A 23,771-nucleotide genomic window follows, 5' to 3' on the forward strand; every position below is an offset into this window, starting at 1 on the left:
GTATGTATTTAATCTGAAATTGTATCATTTTGAAATGGTTTGCCCATTGTTAACCTTAAAAAACCATGAAAAATTGGATTGTGTCATGAAAATATATCGAGATCGCAGGTGTATTTCTTTCAATTTTTTTCGACAGTAAATCGATGGGAAAAAAGTCATTTATTTGGGTCATTTGCCATGTTTTCGGTTGGTTTCCTATCGTATGAATATTCCAAAGGCCAATTGATTGTGAAATAAAAAAAGAGCAGTCTCTATAGGATTTAAATGTGATCGATTGATTGCAAGTTTATATGTAATTGAATCTTTTTGACATTTTATCAAGGCGAATCGAAATATTTATTTAAAATGCTGCTATAGCCGATATATATATATGAATCGGCAAAATATCAAAATATTTACTACAAAAAACTAACAAGGAAGTAAATAGTTTTAAATCTGTTAAAAATAGAATTTAGAAAATATTCATTTTATGATAATTTATTTTTCACCAGACATTATAATGGCTTATTTTCAGGCAGATGATTCAGCTCAGGAAGCTGATGCCAGGCACTGAAATGGAGCGAAAATAATAGAAATCAGTCTATATATTTCGGATGGATATCCGTGGTATTTTACAATATCTCGATATATAACGCAACTACGCAGAGCCAGATATTCTGAAATATCTCGGATGGATATTCATTCGAAATACATAGACTGATAGAAACTATTGTTATGGTGATTATAGCAATGTAAGCATTTTTATAGCAATAACAATCACTCCATTTCAGCTTCCTGAGCTGCCGGAAAATATCTCAATATTTTTCACGGTTACAGATCAAAGCACTGGTAATTCATATACGAATGCGAAAAGTTTTGTGTTTTTGTCAGTTAGGTGTATTGGTGTAAATTTCAAGTAAATTTCAGCAGACAGCAAAAAAAAGGTATAAAATTAGTTTTTTTTTTCTACAGATCCAATGGACAAATACACACAGTGCACCAGTGCTGACAGTAACAACTCAACGGTAATAGTAAAAGTGAACATATGACACAAAGCTTTCGTAAAGCTTTGATTGAGGGGAAATGAGTGAAAGTTTCCATTTGAGTCACACGTACTTACTACTGGTCAACAACATCGAAGAACGAAAAACCGTTAAAATAAAACTCCTCAAAAACATCGAATTTTTATATTCGAACCCCGTACCGGTGGACTTTTGATTTAAATGATATAATAATCAATCTATGTGATTGTATTGTAATGATCACACCGAAACATGTACAACTCTTGTATGTTTTTAATAGTAGCCATAATTCTAATAAGAAGTGGCATATTTATCGTAGTTCAATTTGAAATTGAGTTCAGGGCGGTGCATTTAAAGTCATAACATTTTTTCATTGTATCAAATGGCCATTGCAAACTGTGCCACTTGTGTATAATTATATTTGCAAAAATGAACATATTGCAGCGAAGAAGCTATGGCATTCTGAAAAAGAAAAGTATATATTGGCAGTATGGAGTTCATGGCCATTAAAAATAATGAAAGTGTTTTTGAACGGAAAATTTCAATGAATCCAATGGATCAGTCTTCAGTTTTACTTTAATATTCGAACGAAGTATCAAATACTTTGGAAATATATACTTCATTAATATTTAATTCACAGCGAAAGTGCTAGTTTTACCAATATTATGGTTTGTTTATTTGAGTTATTAAATCAAATCGTGTTGCTATGTGCAATCCAACTCGGTTCATCGTTCACTGGCTGAGGTGGCCCACATAACATACACGAGCGAGAAAAGCTTAACGAACGTAAACTTAAGCGAAACATTTTGTTGAATTATTTATTTAATCTGGCTTCACATACTTTTCCAAAGTGCTCGCAACTCAAATACTCACAACATTAAGCTTAAACTTACATACTGCTGGCGAAGGAGAATACACGTATGCATTAATCTGACATACATAAGTAAAAATAAACGATATATATTCTCATCGATAATTGATAAAACATATCGTGGGAGTTTTTGAATGAAACAAACACAAGCATGGACACATGTATCAGATCTCGTGTGAAATAAAAAAAAATTATTTTTGTTTTCAGAGATTGCAGACGTTGCATCTCTTACTACTCGTATTGATATCGCTTTAGATCCAGATAGACCTTTTACCGCCTTTTATATACAAAACTATGTGCGAGCAAACAATAACTTTTTTTTTCAAATATGTTAAGCATCTTATTTGAAAGTTTCAAACTGTGGAATGAAAATGTACTGCGATGAGATGTTGTCAATTTCAAAATGTTGGGAAAAAATATTTAACTGTTCAAACATTGAACAATTGACTCTAAATGTGTCAGATAGAAATTGAAGATTAGAATTTGTATCTAAGCGCTATATAACTTATTATTATGTCACGCAGATACACACTACATAAAAACTTTTATTGGTGTATACTTAACATAAAAGGACGTTCCGCAAACGAATGAAGTGTTGAATAGATGAAAATAAATATTTTTCGTTTGCTGGGAATATCTTTTATTCTCCAAAAAATAATAATATATTTTGGCACAGATTGAGGAAGAGATATACATGTTCAGATAGAATAGTTGAATCGATAGCCTCGTATGGGATATTCATATGAAAATCGTCAATTAATCATCATTTTCATTGTCATTGGTCGTTTTTACTGTTGTTTCTGTGTTGGTAAAGGTTGTATTCATCGAAACCGAGTCCGAATATTTGTCTTGTTTTTCATTAATTGGAAGCCATGGAAGCCGTTTTTGAAGTTCAACTCTGGAATGAAATCAAAAATATAAATATTTTTTTAGCTCTATGTTTACCACTTCACGAACTTCTTCTGTTTCAAAAATGCTTAAACAAAAATGTTTCAAACAAGCTTATAGGTCTCAAAATAATGTTCGTCCATGGTTTTAATGAATTAATAAAAAAGAATCTCACCGATATTTTGGATGACTGATCGCATAAACGTATGGATCAAAACAGGCCACCAATTTACAAGTAACAGCTGGTATCATTGTAATGACTGGTGTTAAAAGTGTTTTATCACCGTAAATACCAATCAGCGCAACTGCACTGTAATTATTCAATTTTTTTTTAATTTTATATATTAGAAAAGTATTTGAACTTCTGGCATCAATGTTTGAAACTACCATATTCAGATTTAAAAAAAATTGTATATATTTATCAAATATCTTATCTCATACCTGTATGGAGTCCAAGCTAAGGAAAAAATATATTTCTTGACATTAAATTCAAAGAATCTTCAACAAAGATATTCATTGTCCGTCAGAGCTGTAATTTTCACTCTGTCAGTGTGCGCACATAGTAGTGTGTACACTGACATTCCATGTGCGATGCACAAAAGTTTGATATTTTAAAGGATGGTTTACAATTTTTGGACAACGGTCAAAAATGTCAAACTTATGACTAAGTGTGCGTGCACATTGAAAATACAAGCATTGTGTGCACACTACTATGTGCGCGGTGCGCACACTGACAGAGTGAAAATTACAGCCTTGTTCATTGTATTCATTCAAAACTTACACAAAACAAACAAAAAGCACATTGTGATTGCTGCTTTTGTAATGCGAATTTCATTTGATATATTTCCCGATTTTTTTTGTGTCGATCGAATTGAAAAAACGTTCATCTTTTTGGCTTGATTCTTTAAAGCCTTTTCATGTGAAAATACGTGTGCACAAATCCGACTATAGTTGAAAAGGATCAGAAATATCGGAATAACATAAGTGAATGTAAAAAGAACCGTCACGAACAACTTGATATCAAACGATTCGTCCAAATAGTCAAAGCTGCAGGTGGTCAAGAATCCTTCTACGAAATATAGTGTACACACTATGAGATAAAGGTCTTATGTTTGTTTTCATTTTTCAATTTACCTGGAACAAATCGTCCCCAAACTTTGAAGTAAGGAAAAAATGACCTGATTGGCAGAAGCGATCGACATCGAGAATGAAATGAAAAATGAATACAAACGAGAAACTTAATTTTAACAAGGCAACGGATTCATTATTATATTGAAATGTCAATGTTCATTTAAAAATGTGGCATTTACCATGGTAAAATATAACACCAGATGAAGATTAAACAGAAAATTGCTTTGGTCATCTTCATTTTGCCATTCATTGGATTCGCGATGATACTATATCTAAAAGAAAGAAAATTGGAAACAGTTGGGGATCAAAAATTTTGACCAAATTAAGAGAAAAACCTGCAACACATCTTCTGTTCATGTTAATTTTTTTATTTTATTGCAGTTGTTTTGAAGTGATTTTCCGTCATATGAATTTAGTCGAGTAAATATGGACGAAAACTCAACCTGTCGTATGAAATGAAGGCGTTAGTTATGGAAGCACCGATACCACTGATTGAACCAATTAGTCCATATACTTCGCACCATACTGATCCCAATGCCATGCCTTGTTTGAACGAATTGTAAATAAGCATCGGAATTTTCGACATCATTAGAAAATCGCACACGGCCAAATTTATTACAAAAAGATTCGAAGGAGTTCGCAATGACTTTGAACTGCATTTAAAAAACAGAAGTCAATGAATATCAAATATTTTATATAAAGAAACTTTAAAAACGTACGTTGCAAAAATCCAAATGACCAAACCGTTTCCAATAAGTCCGCACACCATAAAAGCTGTGTAGAATGTGCCAATTAGAAGGTGTAATGAAGCTGCAGGTTCTGCGTACGTCAGCCAATGTTTGGGAATTATATCAAGATCTTCAGGCGACACATTCCAACCAAGGGAATGAACTATCGGCTCTTGTGTTCTGTAAATATACCATTTGAATGTTTAAATTTACACAATTTTCCTGATTTGGTTTAATTTTACCGTGCTTCCGGACGAATAGCCGTAAAACTTTCATTAGACCTCAAAGCAGTTTCCATTTTTAAAATTTCAACGTTTCAACAGAATTTAATTTTAAACACAAAAGACATGCTTATTCAGTACTTCGTTCCAAGAAATGGTATCACTTATCACTAAATAATGGTGGGCACAGTTTAATCCGAATCTGACATGAAGTATCCACTTCATCAGTGCGAACTTCAATGTCGACTGATCCACTCGGAATTGGTTGCGTAGAGAAAATTCTTTTTTATACACCCCGATTGAGATTTTTAATTAGATTTGTCTGTTAAATCTAGTCAATTGGAAGTTTATGTGATTATTGTGATAATACTCGTATTATCCAATTTAAGCACACAAATATTTTAACCTCGAATGTAATCGAATATTGCAAGCAAAGCATATCGGTATTCTGTGCATTTGTGGCAAGATTTGTGGTATTTGTTGCATTGATTACCTTCAATTTTAAGTATATCGCTGATTAAATTATTTAAACATGAGCGATCACCAAAGCTTATTACCTTTTAATGAGATTAATTGCAATACACTTCGGTGATTTGTTTATTACAATTATTGGGGTCGATTTTTAACTTTTCCGCACATCTAGTGTAGGAAAGGTATTTATATTACAAACAGGCAATGTAGCGAAAAAAATAAACTTATTGCAAGAATTTTATTTCAATTTTCTGTTTTGATTGCAAGCAATTTCTGGAGCAAATATTATTTTGGAACGTTCCTGAAAATTCAAATGGGAAATAATGTTTTCAAGTTAGAAACTCTTTGCCGTCAACGGCAAAAATAGGCCAGCGCCAGTAAGTTGAACTATGCTAACAACATTTACTTGAAGCAACTTCTACTTAAATGCGCTGCATATGACATAGAGTTTTCCTTAAATAGAGCGTAAGTTTTTAGAATTACGATGTCATTTTGTTGTCACGTTCAGAGTATGCTGCACATAAACAATCAGCGTCCGATTGTATGCCAACCGTTGAAAATATAGATTAAAAGTAAACCCCATATAGTAAGTAGATCCTTTAATTCCATCGGCTGTCATTTGATGAATACAAACGTATCAAAAAAAGCACTCGATATGTATGGATAAAAGTTGGCAAAACTTTAATATTCATCGTTTGGCAAAATTCGATTATGCTTTGGAAGCGACATTAAATCATTTATGTTTCGATTCGATTTTTACTCTATGTTTATCAACGCGAAAATGTCGGTGTTCGTGTGATCGAACTTGGAAAAATCATCAGCATTTATATGGCGCCATGAATTTTTACTAGTAGCATTTACAATACGGAATTGGAGAAAGAGCAATAATAAGTTTTTGCGTTCAGTGGCGCATACACATCACATTGCATTCCAATCACATCGACGCGTAAACTTGGCCAATCTCAATATTTGGTGAAATTTGGATAATAACACTTTTTGGGGGATTTTCAAGACACGTGATTGTTTTACTTTATTGACTTTATCGTGTCAAAACGGCGAAACTTTATTTTGGCCACGCGTGCGCTCACCAATGAGCACCATCATCAAAATCCACTTTTTGTTCGGCGAAGTAACAACTGAATTAATGTCGTAAGATTTTTCATCGAATTTATCGAGGCGTTGCTCTTGTGACTGCAACAAATTGCTTTTAGAAATGTTCTAAGCATTTTCCTTTTATCAATGAAAAGTCACATTTTGAAGCACTTGAACAACGTTCGACATGATAAAATGGGTTCAGTAACAATCCGACGGTCATGACCGGACATCGTCCGAATATTTATTCATATATAATATATGATTGCTGTAGGACATAAACGAAGAAGAATCGCACCAAAGAGAATACACAAAACGATATTTTGTACAAAAATTAGATGGACAAATACAATTTTAGACGGATTATCAACTAGTTCCGAATTTTGGATGCCATGTCATCTAGTTTTCATTGTATATTTTTTGTTTGTGTAATAAATCATGATAAGTTCCATTTCACATCACATATTTGAGCACCAGTGATGTATTCAAAAGATTAAATCGGTCGTATAATAAAAATGTGCCGAATACGATAAGTGTGTGCGAAAAAAATGATATAAAAAGATAGAATGTATTTACTTTTAATATATTTTCATAAAAAGACAGATAATGTACAATTCTTTCGATTTGCTAGGAATTTTGCATGAAACAAATTCTTTTTATTTGCTAGAGTTTTTTGACGATAGAGTGATGAGCAAAAAAAGATCATCAATTTTGATCCAAATCCATTTTACTTATTTTTAATTCAAAAATTAAATTTAAATTAAATAAATTAGTTTTGTTTTGTCTTACCGAAATGACATTTTGAGAGAGTACATAATTATAGATCTTATTTGGTGGTGGCTAGGGGCTTTTATGCTCATAATTATAGTACTTTACTACTTTTGAAATATAATGTCAATATCCCCCTAGCTTATTATTCAGTGCAGATTTATCAGATTTATGCCGTATATATTGTGAATATTTGTGTATATTTTGTAAGACGTATAATCATAAAAGCCCCTAGAGTGGTGGTGCGAAATTATTTTAAAAGTACATAATTATTATACCTATCTATATTCGGGCGATGTCCGGTCATGACCGTTGGATTGTTACTGAACCAATAAAATGAGTGTGCAAAAAAAACGATTCCAAATTTCTTCCTTATTTGTTCGTTTTGCAAAGCAGCAAAAAATCAGACCAATGTTCGTCCTTGCCCAAGGAAAAATCAATATTTAATTTTAGAATAAGATATAATTCAGTGCATTTTGCAGAAGTAGTTCAATCGAATAAGCAATATTGGGCCAATTTCATTGCGAACACACACTCAAACCAAAAATGCTCTTCATTTTTTCTTCATCTCGACTTTGGTCCGATTTTATGGGCGCGTAAAGTTCATAAAAACTTTTGTACAGCCAAAGTGAAATATCACTTTGATATATTCCCGACCTACGAATTCAACGGAGGTGTTGTATTTAAATGAAGCGAGCGCACAAGCATTATTGATAATAATTATGGCGAAGAAAATGTGGTATCTATCTTAGGGTTATTACGGTTATCGTACGGTATACACACATATACATGCGAATCAACCCTCCCATTACGATAAGTACTTTCATTTATGACGAAGTAAAAGATAACAACTTTTCCAACATTATTCATTCGGTAGCATCGCTGGTTCACTTCGAACAAATCGCAATGTTGTTCATGCAAATCGAATACGAAGGAGCGATGCATCGCTACGAAATTGAATATTTCCCGGTAACTTTGTTTTTAATATTCTATTAAAACCAGCCACCATTTTTGATTAATGGCTAAATGCAGATGTGATGGTGTGATAATTACCCGCAAAATATCTGTTTGTTTGACGAGATTCGATTTGAAATATAGAACCAAACCGATTTTGGTTTCATCATGTAACATGGCATATTCTCTATCGCATTTTTTCAGTTTTGATTTCGTTTCTTTAAAAGTTTACATATGAAAAAATCATTGGAAAAGTTTATTGAGAATTTATTACTGTATGTTGATGAAGAGAATTTTTTTCTTTGTTCGCATCTAATATCGGGAAAAATATAAATCATTGTCTTCAATTTGGTGTCGCATTTCGAATTTAAAATTCATTGGCTCTTACCAAAAATGGTTTGATGAGGAAAGTCAAGCCGGTTTCTGTTTCAATGAAGTTATATCTATAGTATAATAAAAAAAAACTATTGGAACAGTTTATATGAATTTATTTTATTATATAATATTTTAGAAGATGATTCATTCATTTGTATATTTTCAAATTTCAAGATAAAACGCTCATAAAAATAACGTTTATTGTGAAAAAGATATCTTGAAAGGAAATAATGCTACCCAAACGTACAAAAATGGTTAAATTTATACGTTGAGGAGTAACAAATCAGCACACTGTATCACACTAATTGTATCACCACAATTCTATAGGTTTTTCATTTCGGTTATCACAGACAATCCCTCATTTTGTAAATAGACTTCGGTTGGTTTCTCATCGACTTTTTGTACATTTGCGGTTGCATCGTTTTGAGCTTTCTCTCTGGCTTCGGCTCGATTTATCGTATAAATCCATCTGGAATCAATCAAATTTGACAGTAAAAATGTGAATTATTCATTTGTTTTTCAATGCAATCAGATATAATTTTATGGCACTCATTTCAAAAATGAAAACAAGTGGCTTGTTTAATTTATTTTCATAATGGTTATTAAAAGCCATTAAGTATTATTATATGTATATTTAAGTTGTCATAAAATTTTATAACGCAATCGTAAATTCGAAAACTCATTCTTATCTCATTCTTGAACGAATTATATTTTTCATTTGATTTTAATCAGTTTGTATCATAAATAAATAAATAAAAAAATCGATACGTACAAGAAGAGCAATATTCCGGGAAAAGACATGCACCCACCGACTAGGAAGAAAGCACCCGGCATCGTAGTTAAGGTGGCTGAATATATCGCGGCCAAAACTGGTGAGTAAATTAGTGGCGCAATTGATTCGACAATTCCTATGACACAAAAAAAAAAAAAATGCATTTACATGATGCTAAATTAAGGGCAGTCGCTCACTTTTCGAAAATACCGACATATTTATGAGTACATAGCTCAAAATATGGCAATTATCTACCGATTATCAACCCACAAATATTTTGAATGACTCACCAAAAAGGGAATTCACTTTGCCTAGTTCATTACTCGACACAATTTTCGATGCCAATGATCGCATTGCAATCAATGCTGCACCACCAATTATTTCAGCTACCGGACCAATAAACATATGCCATTCCACTTGAGAGAAGGCATACACAAAGCTCGATAGAATTTTCGAAAAACTGGCCATTGAACCGATAAGTGCATCATCCACTTTGAACATGCTTGAAAGAATGCTCATTGCAAAACCAGTCCCAAGCAAATGAACCCCGACGCTATACGTAGAGAAAAAACTGAATTCCACTTCGCTCCAATTCCACTTGTATCGCGTAAACAAATAAAACAATGACATTTCACCTAGTTACAAACAAAAAACCACGAACATGAAAGAAAAAGAGATAATATAATACGATGCGATGATTGAATTGTGTCGGAATTGAATAAATCATATGAGTAAATCCATAAATGTAATCACATATAATTTTTTCATTTTTTATTTTCGAAATAATTACCATGTAAAGGTCCAACGACGATAATAACCACGGCCATCAATACGAGAATCTTCATACGACGATTTTTGGCACGAGTCTTAAACGCCACCAAAAATGTATCTTTGATGTGAGCAAAATCGAAGAAGTCAGCCAAAAATGATTTTTTGATAATTTGTTGATCCTTCTCCTTCGGCGGTACCTCTTTTAGCACAAAAATTCCGTAAAACAATGCCGTTGTATACAGTGTGCCAGCCAATGCAAATACTCCATAGAATCCGACTCTCCTAAATAATTCAAATGTTTTAAAAAAATGCGAAAAAGAGACGAAGGTTTACACCTTACTTTATAAGTATTCCCGAAAAAGCCATGCCAAATGGCATGCCAACTGAATAAACCAAGCTTATGATTCCAATGCGAACAGTTCGGTCACGTTCCTTAGTTATATCAGCCATATAACTGAAAATACCGACCATCATTGTGAAATGACTTCCTGAAAAGTTGAAATTAATTCAAAACCACGTTTCATGCGAATTGAAAATATTTTGCAATTTACCGGTGATACATGGAAAGAAGACTTCTACAAAAATAGCCACTTCAATTGGTGTTCGTTCAAAGTAAATGCACAACAGTAACGAAAATGCCATCATAATTTGTCCACACAGTGGTATCAGAATGCATGGTTTTCGTTTTCCATGTCGATCACTCCACGAACCGAAGAATAGAATTAGAAAACAAGGAATTGCACTGTTTAACGCCACTTTCCATCCGGTCATTCGGGCGACGAGCTTTTGAATGGCCACCTCTTCATCGGCATAATGTGATGTATCACGATTTCGGAGCGCATCACAAACGGTTTGATTATAATTCAAATTCACACGACACGCTTTTTCTAAATTTAAATTTTGCACTCCCAACATCAAGAGCATGCTCGGCAACACAAAACATGCCACCAAAGGTTCAAGTGTTATGTGATCGTAAATGTAGCGAACCTTTTTGCTAAAAGACATCTCCTTGAAAAGAGTTTCATTTTTTTTGCTCGGCGCCTTTTCTTCGACCATCCTTCCAGCACTTTTTCAATGTGAACAAAACGAAAAGAACAAAAATGTTAATTGCAAAGTTAATAAAGATTTTGATCATTTCAGTTGTATTATAAATCTGTTTAAATGAATATTGTTCAGTGAATTTAAAATGTAAGGTGTGGTAAACGATGTCATCAACTTGACATCTGGAGGTGTTTTTTTATTAAAAATAATAAAATTCCCCATGAAAAAGTACCGCCAGATTATCTAAATATATAAATTCACAAGTGGTATATGCGAACGACGAATAAAAGAACGACGTGTTCCATGTACAAAGAAAATGACTCAGTCAGTCAAATTTAAACGAATTTATTTGATTTGAGATGAACATTTCGATTGATTTTCATACACATTTTTACATATAATCAGCCTAATGTAAGACAAAAATCATTTCAAGCGTTCGTTGAGTGTAATCGTCTTATTTGATTGAGATAACATTAAGTCAATTAAAATGTCTAAAAATAACCGGCTGACTATTACATGTTTACAGTTTTTGACAGTGTTCATTCGAGTTATTTTATAAAAATATTTTATTCGGCGTTATTATTTATAGCCCAATATGCATATTACAAAGAGTACTGAAGCAAATTAATTGCAAAAAGGGAAGATCGTGATTTTTTATTGAATTAGAATACAATTTTAGCTACAATGAATAAATGAAATGTCTCACTTTACGTGAATCCAACTTTGGAAATAAAAATAGTCGCAATAAATTTATCATTGCATCTAATGGTATATTTAATGAAATAGAACTATAAAAACGTCCATATTGTTTCTCATTTCGTCTTCATGAAAAACAGCATTTGAAAGCAATACTTATAGACTCGCTTTAACATTTACAGTAATTTTACGCTAACAGTGTTCCAGACGAAAAAGTAAATTCAATTGCGTTTAAGTATTGCAAATACTCAAAAATGAAGTGGTAAGTGTTTATACATAGAAATCGACAGAAGCAGAGATATTAAATGCGAAACTAGCAATAAAATTCAAAAGTATATATTTGCTATAACAAAGATCTAATAAGGGAAATGTCAGTTTGTTCATGCTTTGTTTTATAGAGAAATTGTTCATAAATTATAAATTCAACGAAAGTACAATAGAACTACGTCACATTCATGGCATGTACGTGATATTTTCATTGTATCTCATTTTTGCACTTTTGATAAAATCTTAATAAAGGAAGAGTACCTAGCTGAAAATTTGAGTTTAACACTTATTTAGATTGTAATCCCACCAAACATTAATTTAATAACTTTTTTATTCATCGAATTATTCGCTGACTCTTTTGTATTAGAAGGCAAAAAATATCGTACACGATTGAATGTCGGAGATAAATTAAATACATTTGTGATTCATTTTTTAATCATATAATAACAAACCAAAACGTGTGTCGTCTGTGTTACAAATGTATAACACAAATAATTTATCGGAACTTCCAAATATTGAATATCAAACGTGACTCTAAATTTAATTGCGGCTGTCCGTGAATATACCCATGACCGCCCGATTTGTTATCGCACTTGATATGAGGCAAACGAACTGTGACACTTCCTACTATTATTCTGAAGAATAAATATGGACATTTCAATGTTTCATGCTTTTCATACACCGAGAGCTAATTATGAATTCATAGTCGATTACAAATCTGAACTGATTAGCAACCTGACAATAAATGGCCTTTACGATTTCACCGATGAATATTTCAACGAATTCAAAATCGTTCGCGAACTCGCCGAAATTTACTTAGCTGTTTTCATAGACCGAGAGCTTCATTTAATTTACATTGACAGGATAAAAATAATAAAATTTGTATATTTCTGCATTATTATTGCAGATCTGAAAACAATGCAAATTTTAAATGAATTATTTTAATTATATGACATGATGCCCGGATTTTTCGTTTTTTTTATTATTCAGAATAATAGTGCTTTCGATATAAATTGAGTTTTTGTATTTTTTTTCTCCATAACATCTTCTTTTCAAGCACATACGTGATAAATCCATGTTCTGAATAAACTAGTCCATTATTATCTTATTGTTATTACTTTTGGCGGAATGAAACCTGTATTTACTACACAAACTTCAATGCGAAGATTCTCTGTAGACGAATGACTATACAATTTCGAGTGTGTTTGGATTATTAAATTTGCACAAATATGAAGAACATTGGAAGACAATTTACGAATGCTTGAATTCTCAATGGAACATGAACACGGTATTAGTTGAAATGTGTTCAGTATCACTTAAAAGCCGTTTCGCTCGAATGAATACTATTCATTGAATAAAGCAAATTAAAAAAAAACTGAACCCGTAACCGGTATCTGCTCAACTATTATAAAAAAGTTCACACAAAAATTAATTAGACAATTGAAGGCATATCAATCAATTTACTGTGATAATAAGTCAACGGAAATAATTGAGAGCGAAGTTGTCCGGTTGAATTGTGTCTTGTTGCAAGTAGAATAGTCGGTTTAATCATTTTATTAGCGACGATCATACAGCTGTCTGGAATAATACAATAATTTGACGGTTATGAAAAGTGCACACTCAAATAAAGCCGAAACAGCATGCGCAAAATTTTAAATGACCTAAGAATGAAACCTGACTTTGTTATGAAAAGCATTTTGCCAAATAAAGTCAAATGAAGTTCAAAAATGTATTTCGGCCTCTTCAAATCACTCTGATGAATATTGAGCATTGATTGGCATTATTCTTGTCATACCAAGCAAATACATTTTTTTCTCTCTGCGTTATTGTCACTCAGTGGAACGAAAAAAAGAAACAATTTATGCGTGTTTTTGTGCACATGTTATTGAATATCACTCGTTAGCTAGGTTATTATATCGAATTCAGGTAATCTATTAACATAAAGGTCTGTTGATCATGTTTACATTTTGGTTGACGCTTTTCTACAAACAAAAACTCGATTTATTTTGAAACATACAACAATTACGCAATGGAATCCAATTATAAAATCACATGGATAAACTTTCACAACTTGTCAATCTGTTTGGCATTCAGTTTAGGAATGAAAAAAATTCAAAAACATATGCCAAATTCACGTTACAAATGGTATAATAAATTAGTTAGGTAAATAATGACAAAAAATTATATATATTTACAATAGCTGGCACATTGTGGCATATCATCAAAGCTGATATGCATGGATGACTTGGATACATGTTTAAAAACTGATAAAAAATATTTAAAATTGAGTTTATGGTCAAATAGCAGCTCAATGAGTGATGTGAGCGTAGCTTTTTGTATCTATCCAACATTAAAATTCAATAATTTACGGTCTAGAGTTGTAATTGTTGTGAATTGTCAATCTGAGCCAATGTGAAAAGTATCAAGCTGGAAAAAATTGTTGATTTGAAAGATAGCGTTCATTTGAATGTACAATATTGGTCATGCATCTCAATAAATTGATACTTAAAGTACCCGAAAAGTCGGAGAACATCCAATTATAACTTATCGATGCAATGTGTTAATCAAACCGGTTTTTATAAAGTTTTATGCAAGCTTCATTTTATAACATAAATTAAGTCGATTGAGGCTTATTCGCTATGGAATCACGATTTAAAATCTTAAATGTAAACTAATATTTTCAAATTGATTTTGCTTCGTCATATGATGTGCCCTATTCTCCATTTTAAAACTTTTTTTTATCAAACACATCAATCAATTAATCAAAAAAAAAAATATTTTCAGGTAAATTAATGTTATTTTGATTGATTTACATTTGTAATAAAAATCTCCGTTGCACAAATTATTAATTCCACTCCGTTTGGATTCTACATGAAATTGAATTTAAAAAAAAATTAACTTTGCACCAGCACTAGTTGTTCAATAATGATTCCGGTGTCTACTGTTTGTTATTGCACGACTGACAAACAATTCAATAACTGACAACGCTATTCTTTCATGTTTTCTATTCACTTAGTGCATGGATCATAGTGTGTATTTAGTTTTCATATAATTCAATGTTAAAACCGTTTACGGAAGATTATTTTGCTTATCGTTAAGCTTCTGTGTCTAAACAAAATCCAACACTGATTACTACTCCGAACATTTTGAATACAACTACACCCAAAACGATAACCAAATTGAGCGAAACACAAACACAATGACAATTTGCAAACGTTAAAAGTTAAACGAGCACACGTACAACGAAGCATGGGATTGTTATTCCATCGAATGTATACATATGGCAGTGAGTGAGACAAGAGAACCTATACAATAGTCTCGAATGGAATTCAACTGATGGATAATAACTATTACAATTGACTGTATTTTTAGCATCACATTTTAAATAATGATAATGATTATGTAACATCATTTGTTGCGCATCGATCAAATTCGTCAAAACAATGACAGAAACTGAAATGAATAAAACGATAAATACTTACTCGTATAGAAAGAATTTCTTACAAATTAATACGATAGGTGAAAAAACTGTGCGAACGTAACGCTTAAAACGACAACAACTCATTTTCAGTAACTGAGAAACAGAGTGAACGGTATTTCATCAGGTACGTTGGATTATTACAAGGTAATCAATTCTCCGCGCATTCGTTTGCACGCGATCGTACGCAATCGCGTATTCGCACGAGAATGATAAATGTCATTCAATACAGACGATTCAGACTTTATTTATCTTTATTTCTTTCTTTATTTCAGTGCATTTCTTTCTAATAGAAAGAATTAATTTGAATTACAAATGAATTTTATTTTAAGAGTTCATTTTTATTTATTTACAAAGTGTCTGTACTGGTTAACCAGGCAATTGTCCGCACGATTTTTCGAAATTCCCAATCTTTTTTTCTTTAGATGAAATTAAAATTCATTCAACTTTGGATGCGAAAAAATGGGAGAAGGGGATTGAAAGAAAAGACAAGATCTTCAGTCGTATGCGCTCGTTCGGTCTTGTATTCATATTTTTTTTTTTTCAGATAAATTTCAATATTTTCGAGAGAAAAAAATAGGCAACATTTATTTTCGGGTACTTTATGACAGCAACTTGAATTGTATTGTCTAGATGCAACGACATGTCGTGAATTCATTATGATATGAAATTAAATTTTGCAGCAAAACAAAAGATGAGAATTATTCGAGAAGCAAAGATCACTCAGGAGTATTTTGTAAAGGGAACAGATACGCCAACGCCCTGAGAGCTATTTGCATGCACTTTGATACGACGCATACGCTTGCATTACATTGTCTTATCACATTTTTAGGTAAAAATACTTACAAATATTTACAATTACTGTTTTTGGTATTAAATGTGTTGTTAAACAGCTAAATAGCGGCAAAGTACACTTTCAGTTGCAACCATGCATGACCGTAAACATTGTGATCTAATTGTATGATATACACGTGTAAACACATGGGTATTTTTTTTAAATTCATTGCCTTGCTTTAGTAGTCTCTTAATCATCGTGACTATGCATAGTTCAAAAACCATGGCTCTTTAGTCTCGTAAGAAATGTAAACAAAATCATTTCCGCCTGAATGTAGGCAACTTCATTCAATGAAATTGTTTGCAACACAAATCGACATTTTCAATTGCGGCCGATTCTTTTTTAAATTGAGGACACAAGTTTCTTTTTAACCTTCATTCATTGAAAACGCAATGGTAAAAGTTTTAAAATGTTCGTATATTTTTGTTTGTAATTTGTTATGATGCGAATGCGATTTAATGAATCATAAAAACATCAGACAAACTTCTTGTCGCCTTCGCCGCGCTTTGGCGGCTAACATCGAAATGAGAAAGTTGTTGAAATCGGTTGCGGAAAGTGCGATAATTTGCTTGCATTGATTCAAATTCAATTTTTTATGTGCGATGGCTTGAAAATACTTCTTGAAAAAGTGAGAAAAGTAAACTTTATTCTGTCGAACAAAGGGAAACACGAGTTTCACATTTTCTTACAGAAAACTTGTTTTCTCGAGTCAATGGCACAATTTGTGAAACATTTTTATCTAATCTTTGTGTTCAATTTAAAAAAAAAATACACACACATATACGCATCCATTTTCGCATGCATTATGCGCTTAAATATGGGTCTATTGAAGAAACTTTTCGCTTCTCTTTGGCACGAAATGATTTTCTCTGTCATTATGTTAGTTTAATGTGTGTTCTTTTATCTTTTCTTCCGTTTCCACCGGTCGTTTCTTTGGTTTCTCAATTCACCCTCCTCTTTCTCTCTTTGTTGTGTGTCGCCAGCTTTGTTCATTCTTAATCAATACAGTGAACGTGTTTGCGTTGAACGAAATGAGACTTTATCTTCGTCCGTCTTGGTTTTGGTACAAGTGTGTGAGTGTGATTGTGACAAACCACAAAATTGATGTTGTGATAATAAAGTTCATCATCATCTTTCCGATGTCGGTTTTGCCATAACGTTGCTTGTCACTTATTTTACCTTCGAAAATTGCCGTTGAAAAGGAAAACTTTAAATATATCACTTTTTGTTGAGCTTTCTCTTGACTAACTCAAACCACCATACAACTTTGACTTCTTGAGAGAAAAATGGCTGCCATCTTCGACAAAGAATTATTTTTATTCGTCTCGACGTTTTTATGATTGGATTAAAACTATGTACTAATTTTCTATACTTTATCGCAACGACTGAAAAAAGAGCAGAATTGGGAAGCAATAAAGTACAGAAATATCGGCGGACATTCCAAGTGCATTTAACAATCAGTTTGTTTTCAATTACATTTCTTTGGAAATTATTCTCTGCGTAAAAACGTTGAATTGACTACTAACTCCGAAATATCCAATGACCGTATTAGTTTCGGTTTAGCGTCATTTCATATCAAAACATTCGATTCGATGATTTAGTATATTTGATTGCGTTCGATACACATAAACTTTATGCTCAATAAAAAAAACTTTCACATTTATTTTCTGGAATCGAAACGAATTTATTTGATTTATTTTTGCACTATTTTTCGTAAATTGTTTAAAACCATTAAAAATATGTTTAACCCGAAAACAAGAAACCAAACAAAGGTAAGCCTTGCAGCGTTCGAAGTAGATTTCCGGCTAAAGATGTGGGTAAACTCATAATATTATTCATAGTTTGCCCGCCGACTGCACTCTGTGAACTTTGAGCCACACCTGTGTTTTGACCCAATGTGCTCAATCCACTTAAAATATCCATATTTGGTGGCATACATATACAAACTTCAACCTGTGAATAAATTTGATTTTTGTTTACTTAGAAAGTAATTGAAATAACAAAAAATTCTATCTCTACCAAATCGAAAAGAAAAACATCTTCGATGATAGTTTTTAGAAAGTTTGTACCCTTGTTATTGATAACTTACCAAGTATGTTGTGAAAACGATTAAGGCTACAATTTTAGTCGAAAACATGGTTCGTTAAAATGTGAACTCCTTTGAAGATTTCGCTTGAAGAATTTGAAATCGTTCTCGTTCAATTGTGATGATTACCTGATTTAGATGGCTTAAATTCGTACAAATTTATAGCGTTTGAACTGTTCAATCGTTCTTTTATCTCTGAATGTTTTTAAATGAATTCAAATAACAAATAAAACAGTTAACTTTTTGTTATGGTTTCAAATAATTTACATTGTTTTCGAAGTATGTAAATTATTAGTCATTTCTTACCGTTCCGAAATGCTAACGGCATTTGTTGTTTCGTTGCATACAATCGATTTTTTTTTTTCAGTGTTTGTTTAACCTCAAGTAACAAGATGTTACCGGAACCAAGCGTTACAGTATGTATACTTCCTGGGTTCATTGTCTTCAAAGTTTCAAAGCCGCCACATTTTGGGTGATTTTTGAAATACGTCATATAAACAACTCACTCACAAAGGAACCTATAATTAGAATTTTAAGCAAACGCAATTGTTGTTCTTTGTAATTGAATACACCATAGAACGTGCATGGAGATTGTGAAAATTATCCAGATGTGCTTTCTAGAGTGATAGAGTAACGTTTGATAAAAACCAGAAAAATGCAACAACAAAAGGAATGGATTTGGGCTACAAAACGTTTGTGGAATCAAAACACTGAATTTCTGCAAACGTGTCAAAATCAGTCCCGACCAAAGAGACAAACATACCTACAACAAATAAAAATCAACACTCAAATAAATTGTATACTCAAAATTTATTATTACTGGATAGAAAATTGCGAATTTTCGGTAGTTGTTTTAATGAGGAATGACGACGTGTTTCAGGAGTCCTTTTCATTAGATTGAGAAAATGTCCATTTGATTTGAAGCATTAAATAAACTTCAACTAAAATGCTGTCAACATAATTCAACAAGCTTTTTTTCCATAAATTCCATTGCTATAAAGCGACAGCGGCTCGAAAGTTGTTGTTGAGACCATTTAAAATGCCGTGAAAAAAGACCACAATAAAAACCAAATCATTTTAGTTAACGAACAAAAGCATTTAGTCCATCGTTATGTGTATGAAAGTTTTGTTTTTGTATGACAACAAAAATCGATGAATATTTTGTTGCAATGAGATTTGGCAAGCGAGTATCAAACATTCAATGTACATGTCCATAATTTGGACACAATATTACGGAGATATGTGGAAAAGTTTTAAAATCCATTTGCTATACATACATCTCAAGTGGACCGAACATGACGTTTTGTTGAGTGAAACAATGGTGATGCATGTATTCAAAATTTGATTAAATTTGTTGAATTTGCGTCGCAATTTGTATTAAAGCATTTGTCATTGTGCATTTTGAATGCAATTCAATTTCGGTATAGTTGTAGGGTATACCGCAAAAAAGCCGCGCTCAAACAATGTGATTCGGTCATCTCTTTGGGAATACTACGATGTATTATTTCATTGTAAAAGATGAACTCTTATGCCAGCGTGTATGTGCATATGTGAGTATGGATGCATTTGAAAATCAGTTTGTATTCTGATAAATGCGGGCAATAAAATACATTTGTGTCATTCGTGATTTAACCCATACAGATTATCCATAATTTTATCTAGGAAGCAGATATTTTCATCAAGCTGAATGAGTTTTAGACTTGAAATTAAGTGAAACGAATTCAAACTTAATTTCAAGTCTTAATATCATCAGCGTAACCCATGTACAAAAGTTGTCCAAATGATAACTGTGGTTTGTCTTGATTTTAATAAACTTCATTTACTACAAAGCATTTCGTTCATTTTATGACATTTATTGGACTTTTTTTACTTATTTTTATATAAAATGCTCCATTGACGATTAAGATATATTTCATGAACACATATTTTTTGCGCATGTCAAAGGCAAACCTCAATCAGCTCTATTTTTCAGAATCTTCAATCATTTTTTTGTGCATACAAATACATGGAGTGCAGGATTTTAATTCCTAAATCAAATTACTTTTATTTCAAGCAAATTAAAATTAAATTTCCTCATCTCACGGCAAGTTCAGCAAATATGATTAAATTTTAACAGAAATATTGTATCGCACTTGGAATATTTTCCAATATTTTGTAATTAATTAGAGTGGATTGAAACTTGTAATAATGCCATAATAAATAGAAATTGTTTTTTAGTGTGAATTTAGTTTATTTTAGTTCGCCGTTGAAGCAAGTTGCAAAATGTCGCTTGGAGTTTTTACTTAATTCAAAATGTGTTTGTTTGGTTTCAAAAAAATCTTTATTTTCGAAGTGGCACTATTTGTTTCGTTATTTAAACAATTCGTTTCTATTTCGGTTTATTCAAGAGTCAAATGTTCATGGTTTCAATCATATAGCCAATAGAAATTATACTGCGTTGTTGTTACGTGACCATTTGTTTTTTCTTCTCTCGTTTTATTATCAATTGCCTACTCTCGGGCTAGTTTTTCAATGAACTTAAAAACATCATATGAATACAATGGATGCATTGAGATACCAGTTTCGTAATGAGCTGGAATTTTTTATAAACTAATGGATTTTAATGAAAAATCTTATATATCAAATTTTGATTCTGATTCTAGTTTAACTCATAGTTGAGTACATTTTCTTTCAACAGATGGCCAATATCACTTTGATATTATCAAATAACATACACAGTGACACAAATATTCAATTAGTATATTAATTATACTTTATTTTAGTTAGAGCCAGTCGGTTATGTTTTTAAGACCAGGGTTATTCGTTTCCTATTGTGCTTAGTCATCCGTAATTTAGTCTGTTTGCATTTTGTTATTAATAAGAATTGAAATACTTGAACTCCTCAGAAAAAAAGTTCGAGATCCCATATACGTAGTAAATAGTTGGTTCACCAAAGTTGTGTGATCTAACTTAATTCACTATTCTTCGTGGAAAGACCATGAAAATGAAAATATTATTGTTTTATCTAATACTTTAGGGTTCATTTGATGATATAAATTAAAATTAGATCAAAGATAAACAGGTTTTTCTCTCGGTCATTCATCTGTGCGCATTATGTGCATATGTATATAAATATAGTTGTACATGTAATGTATTTATTTGCGAGTTAGATTGTGTGCGAACATATTTTGTATTCTGATTATGATTATCGTAGAATGTATAACAGCCAGTATAATGTAGTACACAAAGAATTCCACTATGTAGAATAACAACAAATTTTATTTAGTATTTATCTCATTTCATTCACTTTCGTTCATATACTACTAATGCTATGGTATTTGTCAATAAGTAAAACTGGCATGATAGTCAATAAATGAACAAGTCACAGATGAGTTTTGTTGTGTTACTAAGATTAGTGTATCAGTGATTGTGATTGCGATCGGTTCTGTTAATACGACACAATCAAAATTAAACGACGTAAAAATAGCTCAACAACTTATCGAGTCAAAGCAACCTAGTCGCCCATTCCAAAGTTCAAATGAATTTTTTGTGTTCATATTTTGCGATTTGTTTGACTTTATTAGTCACTTTGGGATATGTTTACGTGAAACGTAAGTACAGCTATTGGCAACGACATAAAATTGGATTTATAGAGCCAAAATTTCCATTTGGAAATTTACGTGTGATTCGACGAACGGAGCATTTGTCACAGCGTTTAGCTCGATTTTATATTGAGCGAAAACACGATGCGCCAATGCTTGGCATTTATTTCATGTTAAGTCCAATTCTATTGATCACCGATTTGGAATTGATACGTCACATTTTCATTAAGGATTTTCAATACTTTCGGAATCGTGGTATATTCTACAACGAAAAACATGACCCATTATCGGCTCATTTATTCAATGTCGATTACGAGAAATGGCGACCATTACGATCGAAATTGACACCAACATTTACCAGCGGAAAAATGAAATTTATGTTTGGAACTATTGTTGCGGTGGCCGATGAATTTGTCGCTTGTTTAAATCGTTCCATTCAAATCGACAGTGAAATGGAGGTCAATGAGTGGCTCGGTCGCTTTACGACCGATGTCATTGGAACCTGTGCATTTGGTATTGAGTGCAATAGCTTGAAAGATCCACAAGCGAAATTCCGTGAAATGGGTAGAAAAGTGTTTGACCAACCAAAACTCAATACATTCGAACGAATGTTGATCATGTCGTGCAAAAGTTTAGCGAAATTATTGCGCATTTGTACTCATCACAAAGACGTCACCGATTTTTTTTTGAACATTGTCAACGAAACCATAGAATATCGCGAGAACAATAATGTACAACGCAATGACTTCATGAGTCTGTTGATTGAATTGAAAAACGCAAAAAACGACACGGACCGATTAACAATAAATGAAATTGCAGCTCAAGCGTTTGTCTTCTTTCTGGCCGGTTTTGAAACAACATCAACAACCTTGACCTATTGTCTGTATGAACTGGCGTTGGACAAACACAAGCATATTCAAGACAAAGCACGGCAAGAGATAGTCACCGTTTTGGATAAACATAACGGAAATTTAACATATGAAGCAATTAATGAAATGACTTATATCGATCAAATTATTAATGGTACGAATGCGATTGATAAAATTCGATGAGGTTTTTTTTTGTCTGTTCGAATAGTAATAAATTCAATATGTTTCCACAGAAACGCTGCGCAAACATCCTCCTGCCTCAAATCTTGCACGAATGGCTACGAGTAATTATAAATTACCGAATTCAAATTACACAGTACCAGAGGGCATGATGGTGAGTTTGTACAAATTTCAATTTAGACATTCTATTTTTGATAGATTTGAATAATATTTTAGGTGATAATTCCTGTATACGGTATCCACCACGATCCAGAGATTTACGAAAATCCAGAGAAATTCGACCCGAACCGATTCACTCCCGAACAAATTCAACAGAGACCATCATGTACATTCTTACCATTCGGTGAGGGTCCAAGGAATTGTATTGGTTTACGTTTTGGAATGCTTCAAGCACGAATTGGTCTCGTTAAATTACTGCAAAACTTTGAGTTTTCGACATGTACTAGAACACAAATTCCAATTAAATATTCACCGAAAAAACTTGTTCTTTCACCGGAAAATGGCGTCTGGCTCAAAATAACCGGAGTTAAAAATTGAATTATATTTAATAGCACACATTGTGTCTTGTGAAATAAAGTGACTGAATGATCGACTTCGTTAAAATGCAAGGACTGTTTCTATAAGAAGACGGAATATCGGACGGAAAAATAAGTTTCCTACTCAATTGACGGCAAAAAGTCACAACTAATTTTCAA

The 23,771-nt window shown here is 32.4% G+C and overlaps 3 protein-coding genes across 6 annotated transcripts; 1 reads left to right on the forward strand and 2 right to left on the reverse strand.

Annotated features, from left to right (window-relative positions):
* Positions 1-864: 864 nt before the first annotated feature.
* LOC116341721 (opsin, ultraviolet-sensitive-like) lies at positions 865-5,146 on the reverse strand. The gene is made up of 9 exons (XM_031768962.1): positions 4,862-5,146; positions 4,611-4,799; positions 4,335-4,544; positions 4,071-4,163; positions 3,895-3,938; positions 3,542-3,829; positions 3,202-3,217; positions 2,936-3,070; positions 865-2,770 (listed from the first exon to the last, which is right to left on the reverse strand). The coding sequence occupies exons 1-9, from the start codon at positions 4,915-4,917 to the stop codon at positions 2,629-2,631; spliced, it is 1,173 nt and encodes a 390-aa protein (XP_031624822.1). The 5' UTR covers positions 4,918-5,146; the 3' UTR covers positions 865-2,628.
* Positions 5,147-8,513: 3,367 nt separating this feature from the next.
* On the reverse strand, positions 8,514-15,622 carry LOC116341748 (solute carrier family 46 member 3). 4 transcript variants are annotated; one of them, XR_004201186.1, is made up of 8 exons: positions 15,530-15,622; positions 10,595-11,109; positions 10,384-10,531; positions 10,063-10,325; positions 9,563-9,907; positions 9,273-9,408; positions 8,748-8,969; positions 8,514-8,568 (listed from the first exon to the last, which is right to left on the reverse strand). XR_004201186.1 is itself a non-coding variant. In XM_031769000.1 (7 exons), exons 1-7 carry the CDS (start codon positions 15,610-15,612, stop codon positions 8,822-8,824), a joined length of 1,638 nt encoding a protein of 545 aa, XP_031624860.1. In that variant the 5' UTR covers positions 15,613-15,622; the 3' UTR covers positions 8,593-8,821. The 4 variants fall into 4 exon arrangements, 3 of the variants coding, with proteins under 3 accessions (XP_031624860.1, XP_031624862.1, XP_031624861.1); XM_031769000.1 differs by lacking the exon at positions 8,514-8,568 and having other exon boundaries at positions 8,593-8,969; XM_031769002.1 differs by lacking the exons at positions 8,514-8,568; positions 15,530-15,622 and adding an exon at positions 14,861-15,177 and having other exon boundaries at positions 8,593-8,969.
* Positions 15,623-21,767: 6,145 nt separating this feature from the next.
* On the forward strand, positions 21,768-23,681 carry LOC116341586 (probable cytochrome P450 6a20). The gene is made up of 3 exons (XM_031768740.1): positions 21,768-23,050; positions 23,130-23,230; positions 23,293-23,681. The coding sequence occupies exons 1-3, from the start codon at positions 21,964-21,966 to the stop codon at positions 23,611-23,613; spliced, it is 1,509 nt and encodes a 502-aa protein (XP_031624600.1). The 5' UTR covers positions 21,768-21,963; the 3' UTR covers positions 23,614-23,681.
* Positions 23,682-23,771: the final 90 nt, after the last annotated feature.

Source organism: Contarinia nasturtii, unplaced genomic scaffold (genome assembly GCF_009176525.2).
Source record: "Contarinia nasturtii isolate CC-2019 unplaced genomic scaffold, AAFC_CNas_1.1 Cnas_scaffold_745, whole genome shotgun sequence".
Taxonomy (NCBI): domain Eukaryota; kingdom Metazoa; phylum Arthropoda; class Insecta; order Diptera; family Cecidomyiidae; genus Contarinia; species Contarinia nasturtii.

Coding starts and splice junctions, on each gene's coding strand:
- LOC116341721 (XM_031768962.1), bottom strand. CDS start 4,917: ATGGAAACTGCTTTGAGGTCTAATGAAAGTTTTACGGCTATTCGTCCG. Junction 4,164..4,334: donor GCCTTCATTTCATACGACAG/GTTGAGTTTTCG, acceptor TCTTTCTTTTAG/ATATAGTATCATCGCGAATC. Junction 3,939..4,070: donor TGGTGTTATATTTTACCATG/GTAAATGCCACA, acceptor TCTGCCAATCAG/GTCATTTTTTCCTTACTTCA.
- LOC116341748 (XM_031769000.1), bottom strand. CDS start 15,612: ATGAGTTGTTGTCGTTTTAAGCGTTACGTTCGCACAGTTTTTTCACCT. Junction 9,908..10,062: donor CGTCGTTGGACCTTTACATG/GTAATTATTTCG, acceptor GTTTGTAACTAG/GTGAAATGTCATTGTTTTAT. Junction 9,409..9,562: donor CAAAGTGAATTCCCTTTTTG/GTGAGTCATTCA, acceptor TTTGTGTCATAG/GAATTGTCGAATCAATTGCG.
- LOC116341586 (XM_031768740.1), top strand. CDS start 21,964: ATGAATTTTTTGTGTTCATATTTTGCGATTTGTTTGACTTTATTAGTC. Junction 23,051..23,129: donor TATCGATCAAATTATTAATG/GTACGAATGCGA, acceptor ATGTTTCCACAG/AAACGCTGCGCAAACATCCT. Junction 23,231..23,292: donor CAGTACCAGAGGGCATGATG/GTGAGTTTGTAC, acceptor ATAATATTTTAG/GTGATAATTCCTGTATACGG.